General features: G+C 35.3%; 1 protein-coding gene across 3 annotated transcripts in view; it reads right to left on the bottom strand.

The window, feature by feature from the left end:
- Positions 1-2,436: 2,436 nt before the first annotated feature.
- The window catches only part of LOC149801657 (uncharacterized), a 54,457-nt gene continuing 40,327 nt past the window's right edge, over positions 2,437-16,566 (bottom strand). For all 3 annotated transcript variants that reach the window (XM_089955924.1, XM_089955923.1, XM_089955926.1), the window contains exons 4-7: positions 15,517-16,440; positions 14,399-14,690; positions 7,479-7,586; positions 2,437-5,661 (exon numbers count right to left, since the gene is read on the bottom strand). In XM_089955924.1, the coding sequence (XP_089812050.1) occupies positions 5,502-5,661; positions 7,479-7,586; positions 14,399-14,690; positions 15,517-16,440 (1,484 nt within the window). In that variant the 3' untranslated portion in view covers positions 2,437-5,501. The remainder of the gene's footprint in view (positions 5,662-7,478; positions 7,587-14,398; positions 14,691-15,516; positions 16,441-16,566) is intronic.

The raw sequence follows: 16,566 nt of genomic DNA, 5'->3' as shown, positions 1-16,566 counted from the left end.
TATTATATGAAAGAAATTGTATAGAATGACACAGTTTAATCATGAGATTTGAGAATTGTATTTCCTTGTAAGGACTGTTGGTAATAAGAATTGGCGTAACGGCTGGGTGGTACAGTCAAATATCAGTTATTGTACGTAATGAGTTTAAAGCTATGTATTATTAACTTTAAAAGTCTGTAATTTAAATGTTCGGGAGAAAAATGTTTTACGGAAAATGTATTTATATGTATTTTAAGCGTAATAGAGCACGGCATTGTGATAGTAGTTAGCTACTGCATTGTAATTATTTTGTTGCATGAGGACTAGTCAAGATGTAACGAGCGTTACATTTCTGTATACACTGGGCCTTGCGTACAATGGACGTGCCTATCATCACGATACCAGCTAACGGGGGGCTGCCATATTGGTCTTCTTCCAATCAACTTGAGTCTTAAATCTCGTACATTTTGTCTTCAGCCCATTATTAGGATCCCAAGAAAGTGGATGGAGATTTAAACTTAAGATTGGATTTATGGCTCCAAATAGAGATTATAAATTGTGATAGAGTGCTCCGGTGGCCTAAATGGATAGAGCGTCCGCCTCGGATGCGAGAGGTCGCGGGTTCGAACCCCGATCAAGTCATACCAAAAGACTTATAAAAATGGTACTAGCAGCTGCCTCGCTTGGCGCTCAACATTAAGAGGTTAGTGTTGAGACTGGTCGGCTTTGTGTCAGTATAATGTGACTGGGTGGGAGATTATGCTGGATGACTGCTCGTGATAACCCCAGTGCTAGACATCACTATCAACTGCCAAGGTCTAGATGACATAACCAAATGACGGAAAATGGTTATAGTTACGTTGAAAATCTAAATCACACACACACAAACACACACACACATTGTGATGGCTGGACTGGACAGTTGATTATACAAATACATCACTGTGATATGCACTAAAAATGAAGTCCTACACGACATTTGTTTCGACAGACTTTCCTTAAAAATAATTTTGTAAGTTATTTTTCATAGACATCCGTCATCGTGGTCCTATTTTCAATTTGCCTATACAGCTGGTTGCAACTTCAACACTACAGAAACACAGATAATGCAACATGAGATGTAAACTTGTACACCGAGAGCGTAGGTAACGCAGATGGATGTATCAAAATCGTACCCTGCTTGACGAACCAGATGTCAACTTGTACAGCGAGAGGCATAGGTAACGCAACAGAAGATATCATGGCTACTCACGGACACTTGGAATATCTCCGTGCTGTCATGAACAAGACCGAGAGATCTTTCTTCAAGACAGTTATAAAATTTTGAATTAAGTTGATCTTCATAGAGTACAACTAAATGTTTGAAGTTTGCATTAATAAAGAATAATAACTACTTATTCTTTCCTTGCTACATTTCTAAAAATATTCAGTGTATTGCCGTTTGTTATAAATATGTAATGGATTATTCTATTCTTCAGTTTTGTAATGACGTATTTGAAGCATAGTCAGACATTACACAGAAAACACTAAAAATTAGAAGACACATTTTTTGTATACAATATGTCAATTGTAAAGAAATTTATTTTAGATTATGCTAAGCCATTAATTACTAGACTTTCCTTAAAAATAATTTTGATAATTCGCTGCAGAAATATTTGTTCATTGCCCTTAATGGACATCGTGTCAACATTATTACATTTCAGGAAGGTTTCGACGCTTGCTTGGTCTAGTGATAACAATGGTCGTATCGCATGCAGGCGAGCAAAGCTCAAATCCTACAATGTGCATATATTTCCTTTACATTGAATTAGGAATGTGAATTATGTTACTACTAATTCTTTCTGTGTGAATATACACAAAACACAGCAGATCATAAACCGTTGACATTATCGCGAGGGACACCGAAAGAAATCTGATAGCCAATCCGTTTCAGAATAAACAAAAAAGAAAAATTGCTTGCTCCGAGCAAATAATGGATATATTTCATCTCTTGGGCGAAGATTCGAGAATTTTCACCCACTTGATGAAATATATGCGTGATTCACTCTTTTGAAGCAAATATTCTATATATAATAGCTAGATGAGTTTACTTAAATATCTTTGATACTATCCGCTCAACGCGAACAATAGAAAATATTTGAAACACTCTTAGTATAAGATTAATTTTTCTTGACTTCGAAGTACTCAAAACAAGAAATGCAAGGGAGATGTTTTATATATTGGATAATAAAGAAAGATTTTATAACAATTTAACTGAGCAAAAATTAATTTTGTTTATCGTACAAAAGGAACACTGCTACTGATAATATAATACAAGAAGAAATTAAATTAATATATTCTCTTTTTAACGAGTTTCATAATAAAGAAATTTAATACCTTCGTTTTAAAATTGTACAAAGGATACTTGTGACGAAAGTATTTTTAAGAGAGTTTGAATTACTGAAAATAATGCGTGAATTTTGTAATAGAGAAAGCTAATTTATTTCACATTAATTTCCTCTTGCATTAAACTTTTAGAAAAGCATGACAAAAGTGTTTTTTTGTTTTTTGTTTTTAAATAAATAGACACTGTAAACATTCACTATAACGCTGCAATTTAACTTAAAGATTATAGCCTGTAGTTTTAAGAATACAAAGTTATTAAATGTCTTTGTACTTTTATAAAACATTACATATACCAAATAAAACATTACGTATACCAAATAAAACATTACATATACCAAATAAACCATTACATAAACTAAATTAAACATATACCAAATAAACATTATACATACAAAATAAAGCAATATGTATAGCAAACAAAACATTACATATACCAAATAAACATATATAAAAAGTACATATAACAAATAAAATATTACATATACCAAATAAAACATTACATATACCAAATAAAGCATTTCACATACCAAATAAAACAAATACATGTGCATTGATCTTTCACATGTATTCATAAACCACATTTAATCAGAAATGTAGGTATAAAGAAAAAAAAACTCTTGTAAAAAAATTTACATGATATATAATGTCTTCAATCAACATGACTTTTATCTTCTGAGCAAGTAATTTGATATAATATATTATGCAAACTTATTGAAATGCTAAATTGCATACATGTGAATTTTTCGGGAAACTTCGGACATTTTAAAAAGATATATACATGTTGTGACTTTGAAAAGTTATGAATCTGTGTTGAACTTTCTTGCTTCATTTAACAGTCAATTCTGCATAACGTGTATTTTGGATTATTCATTGTAACTGATTATGCGAGATACGCCTTCAAAACATCAAAATAACTTGAAAAAGAAACATACAGGAAAAATATCCATAAAGAGGCAAATGAATGAAATTGCATATATTCATAGGATTCGTCTTTTTTCGTTCAAGAGTAGACCTAAGACGACGTTCCAGGCCGTTGCATATGCTTTATCAGTATCGGCACCGTCTTTACAATATTAGTTTGTTGGCTTAAATGTTGCATATTTCCTGTATATCATCGGCTCTATAAGATACTTCTTCAGGTTTTTCTTCCCATCATGCATTCTGATCACTATACTCTTTATAAAGAATTTGCAATTAGGTTACAGACAAACATTCTTCATGTTACTCCATTCAATAAAGGCAACGAAACTTCATAACAAAGGCATGCGCTTTCATGTAGTTTAATGACCCATGAGCTAAGCTGAGAAAAATGGTTTATCTTTTCAATTAATTATTTACATACATGGATACGCCCATCTGTATCATTGTCGTCTATACTCTATACAAAACCATCAGTTGGCTCAACAGTCGAAGTAGATGAAACAATTTCAGGATATAGCAAAGCTGACTTCTCGCAATGATTCAAAGAAGGTTAGAGAGTTAGCCCTGTTATGTAGATAACTTATCATTATATTTTTTCAAATGTTATGTTTTCTATCAGCGGTCTGAACAGTTTTTTCTTCAATATTCTTGGTATTACTGCATTACTGTATAAAACTTCGGCAAATCTGCATATTTAAACAGCTTTTATTTTTGTAGACAGTAGAGCATGGGTATATGGTCCATATTTGAACATACGCTTAATTTGTCCAATAATTTTTAGTACCCAACTATTGCATGAACCAGACAAGTTCAATTAAACAACTGAAATATATACATGATAAGCTATGTGTATGACAATCCCAATCCATTATTAATAGTATAGTGCACATATGCTGTTAAGTCTCGCCAGTGACTCTAAATCATTGTGTTTTAGCCTCTAGTACAGGACCTCACGATCATAGATGTTTATCACTAGAACATTCATTCTGTCATGACTACAGTGCAGAGTTTTATCTTGGCAACCAGCTAAATATAGATTGTGGATGAGCCATAGTATTCAAATTATGACATGGCAAGACTGAACACATTAATTAACACACGACATGCTTAAACAAATTAGAGAACGTCATACTGTTTAATATGGTAATAATAAATTTGTCTTGAAAGAAAACAGACGCAAATTTTGAACAAACAGTTTTACGCATGGATGGGTGTTTTATCTATGTTGATTGGGCATTACTTTCACGCCTCAGTATTAATGATAATGGTCTGAAAATATATAATAATTAACTATATGATGTGCACATGCAATCTCTAATAAGTATTGTCTATCATATGTGAAAAAATATTTTGAAGAATGATTAGAACAAAATAATATCTTTTTCGATTTTGCCACAGAAGCATTACTTATATATTGACTTATTCGGTCTATTATTTTCGCTTTCAGTATATAAAGTAGATACAGGGAATAAATGTATGGTCTATGCAACATGTTTATGAAGAATACATAAAACGCATGACAAGCACATCTGGAAAACAGGCACACAAAAATGAGACGTAATTGAAAATGCAAAATAAGTGGAAAGTCCAGTCATTTAATGATCATTCTGGATTGAACGTTACAACAATGGTCTTTGTCAAATGCAAAATTTGCGATTTCATGCTTGCTGCTTAGAATCCAGCGCTTCAGATCAAGGAGAATGCATGTCGTGAGTTGTTCATAGCTGTTAAATTACTACTGCATGGGAACATGTGTGCTTCATAAAACAATTTATAAATGATTAGAAACACCGGGACAGGAGCAAACGCTGAGGTTCTTGTAATCAAATGAAGCGATCACTTTTAATTAGATCACATATTATACACATGTATATCACAAATACATGAATATGCATATCACATTTGGGAAAACTTATACAGACAAATACATATGTTTTAAGGCACTAAGGCATAACCACAAAATGAAAAGATCGCGACAGCACTCATCAAAATGAACAATAAGAAAGCAATTGTATTGAATAAGTTAATCAATTATGAATACATACATATAATTAAAGCATCAACTTGAAGTCGCAGTGAAATGTATGAATAGATGCGTGCAACTTAAAGTATACAAAGACAATAAATATGTTACGGAATGACAATTTCGTGGTGCTCTTCAACCTCTCAAACAGACTCTGTCATCCCAGAACAAAATATCTGAATCATTGCAATCTTCACCCCATGGGATGCATATTGGAGCACCGGCAGTAATGTGGGAAGGAGACAGGTACGAAACTGACTGGCGGACTGGTTGCAACTCGAGGATCGTAGACCAAAACCCACTGGAAATTATTTGAAGCAGCGCACGAAATACACGACGATGTCATGTTGGTCCTATTAAGGAAAAGGGCAAAAGTATTAGTTACGAAAGTATGGACCCGTATATTGGCACGAATATGACTTAAACATAAAAACTACACATAATTATTTACACAGGAAATTGTGTCATGTCGTTGATATGAAAACATTTGTAGTTCCAACAAAAAAAAGTCGTTCCTACCTTTAGCTACATCTTTTCATAAAAGCTGCTGTTGCGAATCATGTCGTTTGTATAATTTTACTACTAGCATTTATAAATCAAATTAATCTCGTGTATACGAAATAAGAGTCTGATGTGCATACTTATTCCAAGTCTGTATATTTTGATATTGTGGATATTCTAAACAGTATTTCCCAGCAGTCCTCGGTAATGTAGTTGGGAGTTTATGCGTCTGGCAAAGTGTAAGCGGAAGTTTATGCGTCGGTAAAGTGTGACCGGAAGTACATTCTTCCCGAAAATGGCAGAGTCGAAAACCAGTACACTTCATAGTGAAAATGCTATCTCACTAATCCTCTGTCTCGAAAAACTGATTAATAACCTGGCCCCGTATTCAGAACACTCTTCAGCCTGAGTGCAGACTCAAACTCAGTGTATGAAAACTGATAATTCTAATACGCTTTATCATACTATTGTTTTTCAAGATTGCAAATTTATTTAAATTGATAGTAATGTTGAATTTGGACAATTTGTTTTGACAACATGAATTAATCATATGTTTATGACAGATGAAAATTTAGTTATTGTCAACAATAAAGATCCGGAGCTATGTGAAATGGAGTCTGATCACCAACGACGTCGAGGTGTGAATCTGCCAAACTCTTTCTGCAATAGTGTCAGCCAGTCAATTTTACGGACGTATCTGCTATCTATATTTAGTATAAATCGGCTTATGCTTAGCATAAGGCGTCATTTTTTTTACTGATTTTACATTGATAATGGTACACTTAAAGCGGTTGTCAGTCTGTCTCTCTAACAGAATGGCTCATAACATTTTTTTCTCTGCTGCCTCGATGTCTGCCCACTCAGCTCTTTGTTCCTCTGGCTCTGTTCAGCCTCCAGTTAAGTCGAACAATATCAGAAATATCACATATCACTATTAGTATATTCGGCATTTAATTATATTGTTTCTTTCCATTTTCCTGTCCGTTGTACAGACATAAATCATACATGTATGCATTTATACATAAATTGCGTAAAATAATAATTCTTTTTATAAAAAAAATCTTTTTTCAAAATTGAAATTGCTAATGAATTTATGTCCTTTGTTGCGTACTCTTTGTTTTGTCGTTTATAGATGTCTTTTCATCCTGACCTATCCATTAGGTAGAATACATATCTATAGGTTTCGTCTAGTCAGTATCAGTTTCTGTCACTTGTGCTGTTTCGTTGTTACTCTATTTCGCCCTTTCTCTCATATAATGCCCCGCAAAAGACAATTCGCGTCAAATTTATGTGAGCAGACAAAAAAATAACACAATAACAAAATATTCAGCTATGTAATTATTGTCTGCAAAACATCTAAACGTCTCACTCTCGACCGTACATTTAACTGCTAAACAGATTAATACTAAGTTATATTTAGATATCGCTATTTGTGCCTCCGGTAAATGACGATGAACGATACATTCAGGGTGTTGATAGTGTACCAGCGTAACTACGTTTTTATGGTAGGTTAAATTGCAAATAAACAGTTGAGGTGAATACTAAAAACAGGTGCCCATCATTAAATGTGTCGATAAGTGATCGATGCAGATGAAATCTTCCGAATCCGTTCATTTTAAGCAATTCTTGTCTCCCATTTGTATTGAAAGTGACTCGTGCGCACACCTACCTGCAACTTCCTTGTACTAGGATCTGGTTGGAGTCATTCGACAACTGCACCACATTAAAGGTCTTACTGTCGGATTCTACCGTCAGGGGCATTATCACTTGCGGCCTCCTAAAACGACAGAAAGAGGTTGCAGATCAGGTCATACGCTTTTGGTATTTGACTGTATGTCACGAGCCTCAGTTTTCTAATGGGGTGATTCAAAATGAGGCATGGTCTGTTGTAACAAGTTTCAACCATAAAAACATTGAGCTTCTGAAGACACAAAGGTATCTCAATCATTTTATGGTTGAAACTTGTTACAACAGACTTATTTTCTAATGGTTGAAACTATTTACAACAGACCAGACGTTTATATCAATTTACCTTGATCCACACCGACAGGCGAAAGTAATGAAGTATAAAGAATACGTAACTTAAGTTGCTTTTCCCCATGATAATCCGAGGAATATACTAAATTACGCCTGTAAACGATAGACTCCAAAATGAAACACCCGTCTCTGACCCTTAAACTGACCTCCGGGATAAAGGAGGGTCGTTCTGCCTATTTTATTTGCAATTGTGTCATACTGAAAAACATTTTAAAGGTTCAGATCACGGCAAAAGTCAATGCTTCTTAAAACTTTTTTTTTGACGGGGCGGGATGCAGTAATATATATTAATTAGGTGCAAATCAAAGTAAATTGCTATTATAAAATATTCGTTGTATCTTCATAAGGCTCGTTTCTCCTGTCGGGTGCTTCATGTCTTATCGCGTGTATTATCTAAGCTTCCTAAAGCATGATAATTCAGTCTGGTAAGGGTTTTTCGGCTAATTAGTGCCAAAAATCTTTTGTTGCAAGATCTTAAAATCGAGCAACAATATGTAACTTCTCATTTTGTACCGCTCTGCTGGTTTTTCACAAATCGTAAGTTTATCAAGGTTCCTTGTAAAAGGTACCGAGCAAACAGTGCGCCCTGCAAACAAATAAAACATGAACATAAGCAAACAGGAAAAGAAAGAAATCTGTCTTCGGCTGACATACAGAAGAGGGTCGTTTGTGAATAATTATGTTATAAACTCTTAAATCAAAATCACATCGCTGGAACATTTGGTGATTTATCCATGAATATACTAAGACAATAAATAACCATGTCAACAATATATCAATTTTATTGTTGTATTAATTATGTCTGGAATTATTTAAGGTGATATTTAGCTTTATTCATGACTAGCTATAACATGTACATTGATCTACGCCGTGAAAGAAAAAATCCATGAGGTCTCGTTTGTCCACTTTTCGATACAGCGGAACCGGACACAGGAGGAAAAACTGCTCTTTCTTCAAATTCGATGAAATAAGTACTATTTGCTGTTATTTCTGCTGCGATTTTAGCACATACATTTGTCTGGAAATGGTTTATGCTTATTTTCATTTGTATATTTAATACCCCAAACTACTCTATGGCGAAATTTTGAAACTGTGTGAAATCAATGTAGCCAATCGTCTGAGTGGAATACAATGGTTTCTGTTAGGTACATTCTAAATATTGTTATGTTAAAACCATCTTGATGAGGAAAGGGAACCCAAAGACTTCAATTTACACACAAGATAAATATTTATCGTAATTCGTTTCAGCTAAGAAATAAAGGAACACACACTAATAATATGTCAATCAAAATAACTGGTGCCAAAACAAATTTTCGAAAGGGGTGAACAAGAATGTTTTCTTTACAGTTAAATAGTTAAAATTATGACATGTGGAAATGCTTAAAATGCAAGAGCTACTAGAGTTTCGCGACATATGCCCCAGCTAGGGCTTTTGTTCCCTTGACTTCTCGTCTAGCTGTCTACACTCCCCATCCCAACGATATTTTTTGGGATCCGCCCCGTGTCTGTGCTGTTTTTCGATCGAACTATGTCTCTCGTTTTATATGGCACATGTGTTGAAGTTTGGGTTCAACACAGTGTGTGAGTTAGGCAATAAGAGTATTGTTTTCGACAGGCGTAACAATTTATCACGAACCACATAAGACGTTCTTGCAGTGCACGAATAATTCATACTTGTCAGTCTATGAAAATATCCCTACAGATTCTACCGTTGTATCAATCAAATTACTAATGAAACTGAGAGGGATGACAAATATTGACTGACTGAATCATGAATTTACTAGGACCCTATTGTCGCTGAAAAATATGATTTGACTAACTAATGAAGATATAAATTTAATTATGACTCTGTAGGCAATCCATCTGCATTATGTACAGTGCCATGTGATAGACGTGGCGCTTTAGTTTATGTCAGATAGAATGACAACTTTTCCTTTTTGATGACATACACTGACAATATGTTTAGTGATAAAGAGATGACAATCCATGTAAGGTTTTCCCATAATATACGTGCGAGCAAAGAGGTGTGTATACGTTTCTCGCGGTGTCCTGAATGTAATTTCAATGAGGAAGTAAATATTCAGTCCAAATGATTTCATCTGCAGACAACGGCCGACATAAATTATTCTCAGTGTTGATGTATTATTGCATCTCCGCTGACCTGTTTTCAACTCTGCCTGATTTCAAACAAACCGACAACCCGATATACCTTGAGCAAAACTATTGATCATGTTTTCACGATACATTTTCAAAGAAGAGCTCTTCAGCCATATGTTGTTGTTGTTGTTGTTGTTGTTGTGGGGTTTAACGCCATTTTTCTCTTCAGCCTTATGAATGAGTAGGACCTTTCTATTATGCATTATTGGAACCTATCGATTATGAGTGTGTCCTTTCAATTATGCGTTAGTGAAACCTATAATTTATGCATGAGTGGAATTTTTCATTTATGCGTGGATGGGACATTTTAATTAGTAACGAGTTGGACCTTTCAATTATCGGTGAGTAGGACCTAGAATGCAGACGAAACATTTATCATTTAGTTGTCAAAAACTGTTGCATAAACGCGATATATCTGTCCAGAACATGTCATGTAGACTAGTGTTTAGGATTGATCGTATCAGTGGCTGAATTTGTCAAACATGAAACTGAAAAATATATCAAATCTTCTCAATGCTCAGGTTAATTAGGTCACGCTTCGAAAAAAAGGGAGCAGAATTCCCAAAGCCTACGATTTACAACTAGTGTTTGCCGTCTGTATTTAAAATTAAATAAACTAATTTGTCCATGGAAGAAAGGATGAACGTTCCTGCAATAGGAACTATACTCCATGCAGTCTATCCACTGGAACAGGATTTCTAAAAATACTATATCAAAAAGTGTCATGTCGATGCAATACATTCGTGCTCGTTTGCCGCGATACGGCAGTTACAAACGCCACTGTTAATCAGAAGTCGGTAATACACACTACTATCTCCATCGTGTAATATTACAACGTTATGAAAAACATTTGGAGCGTCCCCTACCACAACAAAGTCAAGTTTTTTGGTTAGCATTTCATTATTGCCCAAGGGTTTTGTACCTTATTTTGTATATTTGCAGGCCTGCACTTTTACTCCCGTTTATTATTTCTTCGTTTGTCTTTTAATCGGTGTTGATCAGAAACTTTTCAAGCGATAAATAATTATTTTGTTATTAACAAATACAGATACTATAATCTTTCTTTACAATGTGCATCTGTTATTCCGAAATGGTAAACTGGACAAGATATTCACATGACCAGGACACGCAGCAATACTTTAATAATACAAAACATACTTGTGTAAAGGAGAAATCATACGGGGTTATTCAATTTGCTTTTGCAAACTTATTACGTTATTGGTCACTTATTGAGAAAAGATTAACATCTCATTATTTCAAAAAATAAATTTGGAATTGTTCTGAAGCACCGCTCGCAAGCAGTGTTCTTCCTGTTACTGAACATTTCAACGTTTTACCTTTCAGTGGAAATGTATCTACTAAGCATGCACGAGTTTTTATTATAATACCGGTATTTATAGGTTAATGCATTTCTGTGGGAAAATATGAACTAGTTTTTATCTTAATAATACTGCACGATCTTTAGGAGTGAAGTGTTATTCCGAGAAAACAAGTTTATTTTTCCCATACCAATGCAGTAACCTTTTTCGATATTACATACTTATTTTGTTGTACTAATTAAGGCTTATTTATATATAAAACATACACTACAAGATATAAAGTAACTGACTTTTTGCTCTATTCCAAAAAATTACACAACTGTAGATTCATCGATTCACAATAACAATATTAATGCATGCGCACATAGCACCGGCCAGCGACTTTTGAAATTTGTTTAAGAAAGAAACGTCATATTGATCTACTATAAATTTAAATTTTGGAGTCATATTGTGAATGAAGGCACATTGCAACAACTTTTTCAGTTCGTCTGGAATGAATAGAGTTTGGCTCTTTTTGTCGATTCTACTAAATTCTGCTGGTTATGGACTGACTTTAGCTGTGTAAATTCCACACGTAGTACATGTGATCTGAGCAGCGACGGATGCGCCTTGACTCGGTGCATGTGTGTTTTTGTTTTGTTATAAAATGGTTGGAATCAAAATCTGGGAAAATGTGAACTCTTTCAATTGAAATTACCAAAAAGACACTATGGAATATCACGTTCATTTCATTTAGACGACAATGTTATATCACGGTGTGCAATATAGTTTCAGAACCTATGACAAAGTTCATGTAATTCGGAAATTCAAGATGCAAAACTGTAAGTATATTTTTGCCATTCTTATTAGCAGCTAAAGGAGACGTGTTTATGCCTTGTCACTTGGATGCTTTTTGTAGGGACCCAGTTATGTTATGACCCTTACCTTTCTACCAAACCCTTCAGTTGCATATTTTCTCGAATTTAGTATTTTGACTTATAAAATGGAACGTCTCTGATAAATATGTGACAGCCCTTGGCCTCAGTATGCTTTTCTATGATATTTGTATGTACCCCAGAGAGCACTGGTCATAGTCTGAACCATTCCATTTACGAAAAGTTACGAACATTTCTCCTAAATAACTGTTTCAATGATCAGAATGATATTTTCAGCTACTGCGTCTCGTGTTTGTTGTTGACATTGCGAATATCACAATCATTCGTGTGGTTGTTTGAAAAATTCGTCCACATCGTTAACTCGATCATTTATACCTTCACATGGACGAAACAGCTTGTTAGTTCATTTTCAACCAATTCTAGTCAACCAAAACCTAATGCCTATACTACAGTAACGGAAGACAATTTCCGCTTCGGTCATAATACAGTTAGATGTGTGGCGGACCAGCTGAGAGCTCCTTCTAAAATACTGGAGTGATATATTTTATGAACCAAGTATACTGTGACAAAATTAGCAAGATGTTTATCAATGCAGACCGTCAGAAAACTTATTGCTATCTTCTATATTTATTAAAAATGTTTATAATATTGTCCAGAAATTAACATGTTTTATTTAAAGGCTCTCGATATATCCATTGACAATCGTTAACAGCTGGTCTTCATAACGTTTCTACGCACTTCACATCACACACACACACACACACACACACACACACACATACATACATACATACATACATACATACATACATACATACAATTGGTTAACGAGACACGGCAATACATGCATGATTCACGATATGCCAAAAACATATATGATTAAATAAAGGGGGGGGGGAAGGCAGGGGATGAAATCACTACAAGCTCCTGCGTGTGAAGCGTTCCGGTGCGTAGTTGTGACTATCCAAATGAAAGAAAACTAACTCTATGAAACGTTCGGGTTGTTATGGGCTCATTTTGTTCAGTTTTTGTTTCTTGTTAGGGATGGCACCCCCTTTCACAACCTCCTGGATCCACTTTTTCCCCGGGAAGAATATGAAGGCTGATGTCCCAATCTTTGTCATTACACCACCTAAATACATGTTTCTTCACAACATATTGTTCCTCCTCTATTCACCATTGCCGTTAAGTATATGACGATTTAATATACAGTTTCGGATATTATCCATATGCCGATCAGTTCAGCGGACACTTATGTGTGATAAGAAACTAATTTATTGTTCCAAACACTTAGTCCTTTACTTCCTTTTGATGGGATGACTTGCTAAAGTCAGTCTAATGTCTTGATTGTAATTTGAACTACAATAATACTCGTCACAAAAGTTTGTTAAAACATGCTTTTGAAAAATGTAAAATTCGTCATGCTCATCGGAGAATCTCCGTTGTCAAAACTTAACTTTCTACGTTTCACATTTTCCCCCCAAGTCATCAGTCTCTTGATTATAATCTGCAGTCCCATAATGCCTCATTATCAAGCGTTTTGAAAAGCAACGTGAATTATGAGGTACGACTGTTCATCTAATTAATTCACCGTGGTCACTTTGTTTCCGATGAGCATCATCAGCCTTACGAATGCATGAGGATGGGGGTGGGCGTTAAAAGTTGAATGTTAAGGTTTCGGACATGGTCGCTTTAGGGTGTACTTTTGAAAACTTATCCACCCCACCCACCCTATTTTCTCGTTCTCGTGCAAGTTAGTTCGTTAGTTATACTCTTTATAATCAGACTACTGCAATCTAAGTACCAATATCAGTTGAAATTCAATACAAGGTATAGTTAACGTTGTGTTCATTTTTTGAAGTGATGTGATGAAAATACATGAAACTTAAGAGAGCCTTCAAACACGTGTGATCTATTACAAGAAGTTCCTCAATTAGAGATTTCGGTATTGAATATTGAAAATCAAATGCTCATTCTAACTTGTAGACTGTATGTATTCACTTCATTAGTTGTTTTGTATACAGCCAGTCTTCAACGCCCCCACATTAGATATATCAGTGCTGAACTAAATAGCTTTCACCATTTACGTCAATGAAAGAGACGTGTAAACCAATACATCTATATGTACCCATTATGGCTTATCCATATTTTCTTATGTCCACATGTTTTTCAACTAAATTTCGAATGTGGCATCTACTCACGTGGAACAGCAACTTAGGTCATCGTCGTCTATCTGCAATGCGACTTGTCTTCTCACTCGCATGACGTCACAGTCCGGAACACCCTCAGATATAACCTTATAATCCTTCACTTTGAAAATCGGATACACATTTATTCGGATTTTGCAGTCCAAGAATTCAGCCGGGTTCACAAAAAGACCACTGTAGAGTTTATCAAGTGGTACGCCATTGTCGTCCCAACACATCCCAAACGGGCACTTGCGACAGGTACCGGCAGCTGTTTTAGGTGGGTGCGCAGCCATCATCTCAATCTCTGGGAGTAGGAAATAATTATAAACATGTCACTATATTCAAGAACAGTATGTATGTATGTATGTATGTATGTATGTATGTATGTATGTATGTATTGAACTCACCTTGGAACTTTCTTAATATACGATCCATAGTTTCATTCTTCCTATCAAGGCATTAATTTTATCATTTATTTACTTATTATTTATTTATTTATTTTTATTTATTTGCTTGCATGATCCTTGCAAAAACTTCAATCTCAAGTGTAAAGGAATAGCATTCAAATTTCGAAGAGACTAGATGTAACAACAAAGATACATGTATGTTGTAGCTAATACATCATCGCCATCTACGAATATAAAATGGAACGTGAAGATTCTTCTAGGAGGCCGTACTGACTCAGTGGTTACGGCATTGCACTCCCTTAGAGGGTTTAGGTTCGATTACCACTGTCTGATTAGCCCCAATTGGCCGCCGTGGTCCTGCCTATGTTCTTGGACAAGATATTTCACTCTGCTTGCTTCCACACGATATAACCTTCAAAGTGTTATTTTGTCGTAAAACAATTACCCAGACTTCTTTTTCTTAGTTGTAGTATTATTGTAATAATAATAATAATAATAATAATGATAATAATAATAATTATTATTATTATTATTATTATTATTATTACTACTACTACTACTACTACTACTACTACTACTACCATCATTGTCATCATCATCGTTATCTGCAATTTTAGAAGTTCATACTATTTCTGCTAAATTAATGGAGCTATATGGTTTCCATTTTTTAAAATATAGAAAGTGGATTTCGATACCGAGCGAAATAATGCCTAAATTACCTACCAGAACCTGGTGGTTCCAAAGCAAACTCTGCACTAATTACTTTCTTCGCCAAAGTCGGTACTTGCACCTGCTTTACAGGCGCTGGTCGTTTAACGAGTGCTTGTGCAATGGACCTGGACATCATTGTCTGAGCACGCGGTACTGACGCAACCTTCGGCCGATATTCGGCGTTATTAGCAGGATGTACAACATGGCCGCTAATACTCCGGTGTTGGGGCGACCGCACGTTTTGATTTTGTCGATCTAGTTGCATGAAAACGTTTCCAGGACGAGGTATATTTGCAGGGTATAGATATATTAGAGAAGCATCTCTTGGGTTAGGTCCAAATACATAGTTAGTCTGTGGAATATATCGTTCTGATGAATAAAATCCTGGTGTACCAGTCATCATATTTCCATGTCCCCATCCCTGGTTTACAGTTCCGTGTCTAAGACCACTGTTAATGTTAGCATTCGTTGTTCCAACGATAGCATTTCCGTTATCTATCCCCACATTTGTGGGGTTGTGACCTAACCGAACATTCCAGTCCATTAATGGATGACGCACGTCGGTGTTCATACCAAGTGCCGTGTAAGGTGGAATAAACGTGTGTCTGGCAAAATAATGACCATTTGTCGTTATAGGAGAATACATTTTCATGTAGTAGTGTTTCTTTCTAGGTATCACACTTCTTTTGGATCTATTGGTGTGCTTATCAATGATTTGCTGCACTTGGCCCGCTTTTAGAGAGTCTGTTGTTGAGTCGTGGAGTTCAACGGTTTGAGGATTTGTATTGTTGCTGGGTGATTCATTCTGAAAAGGAATGTCTTGAATGCGATGTATGGCGAGATCTGCACAACCGTAGTATTCCGTCTGTATCTCACCGCATCCAAAACAGCATTTGTGTTGCCCATTCTCAGTCTTATCACAACCGTAATGTTCAGCTGTAATGAGAAAAGATAGGCTCAAGGAATTCCCAGAAAATGAAAATCGTAACGAAAAGGACATCTGCAAACCCAAACAACTCGCTTGTGTCCTCGTCAGGTCATAAGGCTTACATGTTTCACTAT

The sequence above is a fragment of the Sinohyriopsis cumingii genome, chromosome 4 (assembly GCF_028554795.1).
Source record: "Sinohyriopsis cumingii isolate HCF-2022 chromosome 4, ASM2855479v2, whole genome shotgun sequence".
NCBI lineage: Eukaryota > Metazoa > Mollusca > Bivalvia > Unionida > Unionidae > Sinohyriopsis > Sinohyriopsis cumingii.
This window is presented reverse-complemented; position numbering and strand designations above follow the sequence as displayed.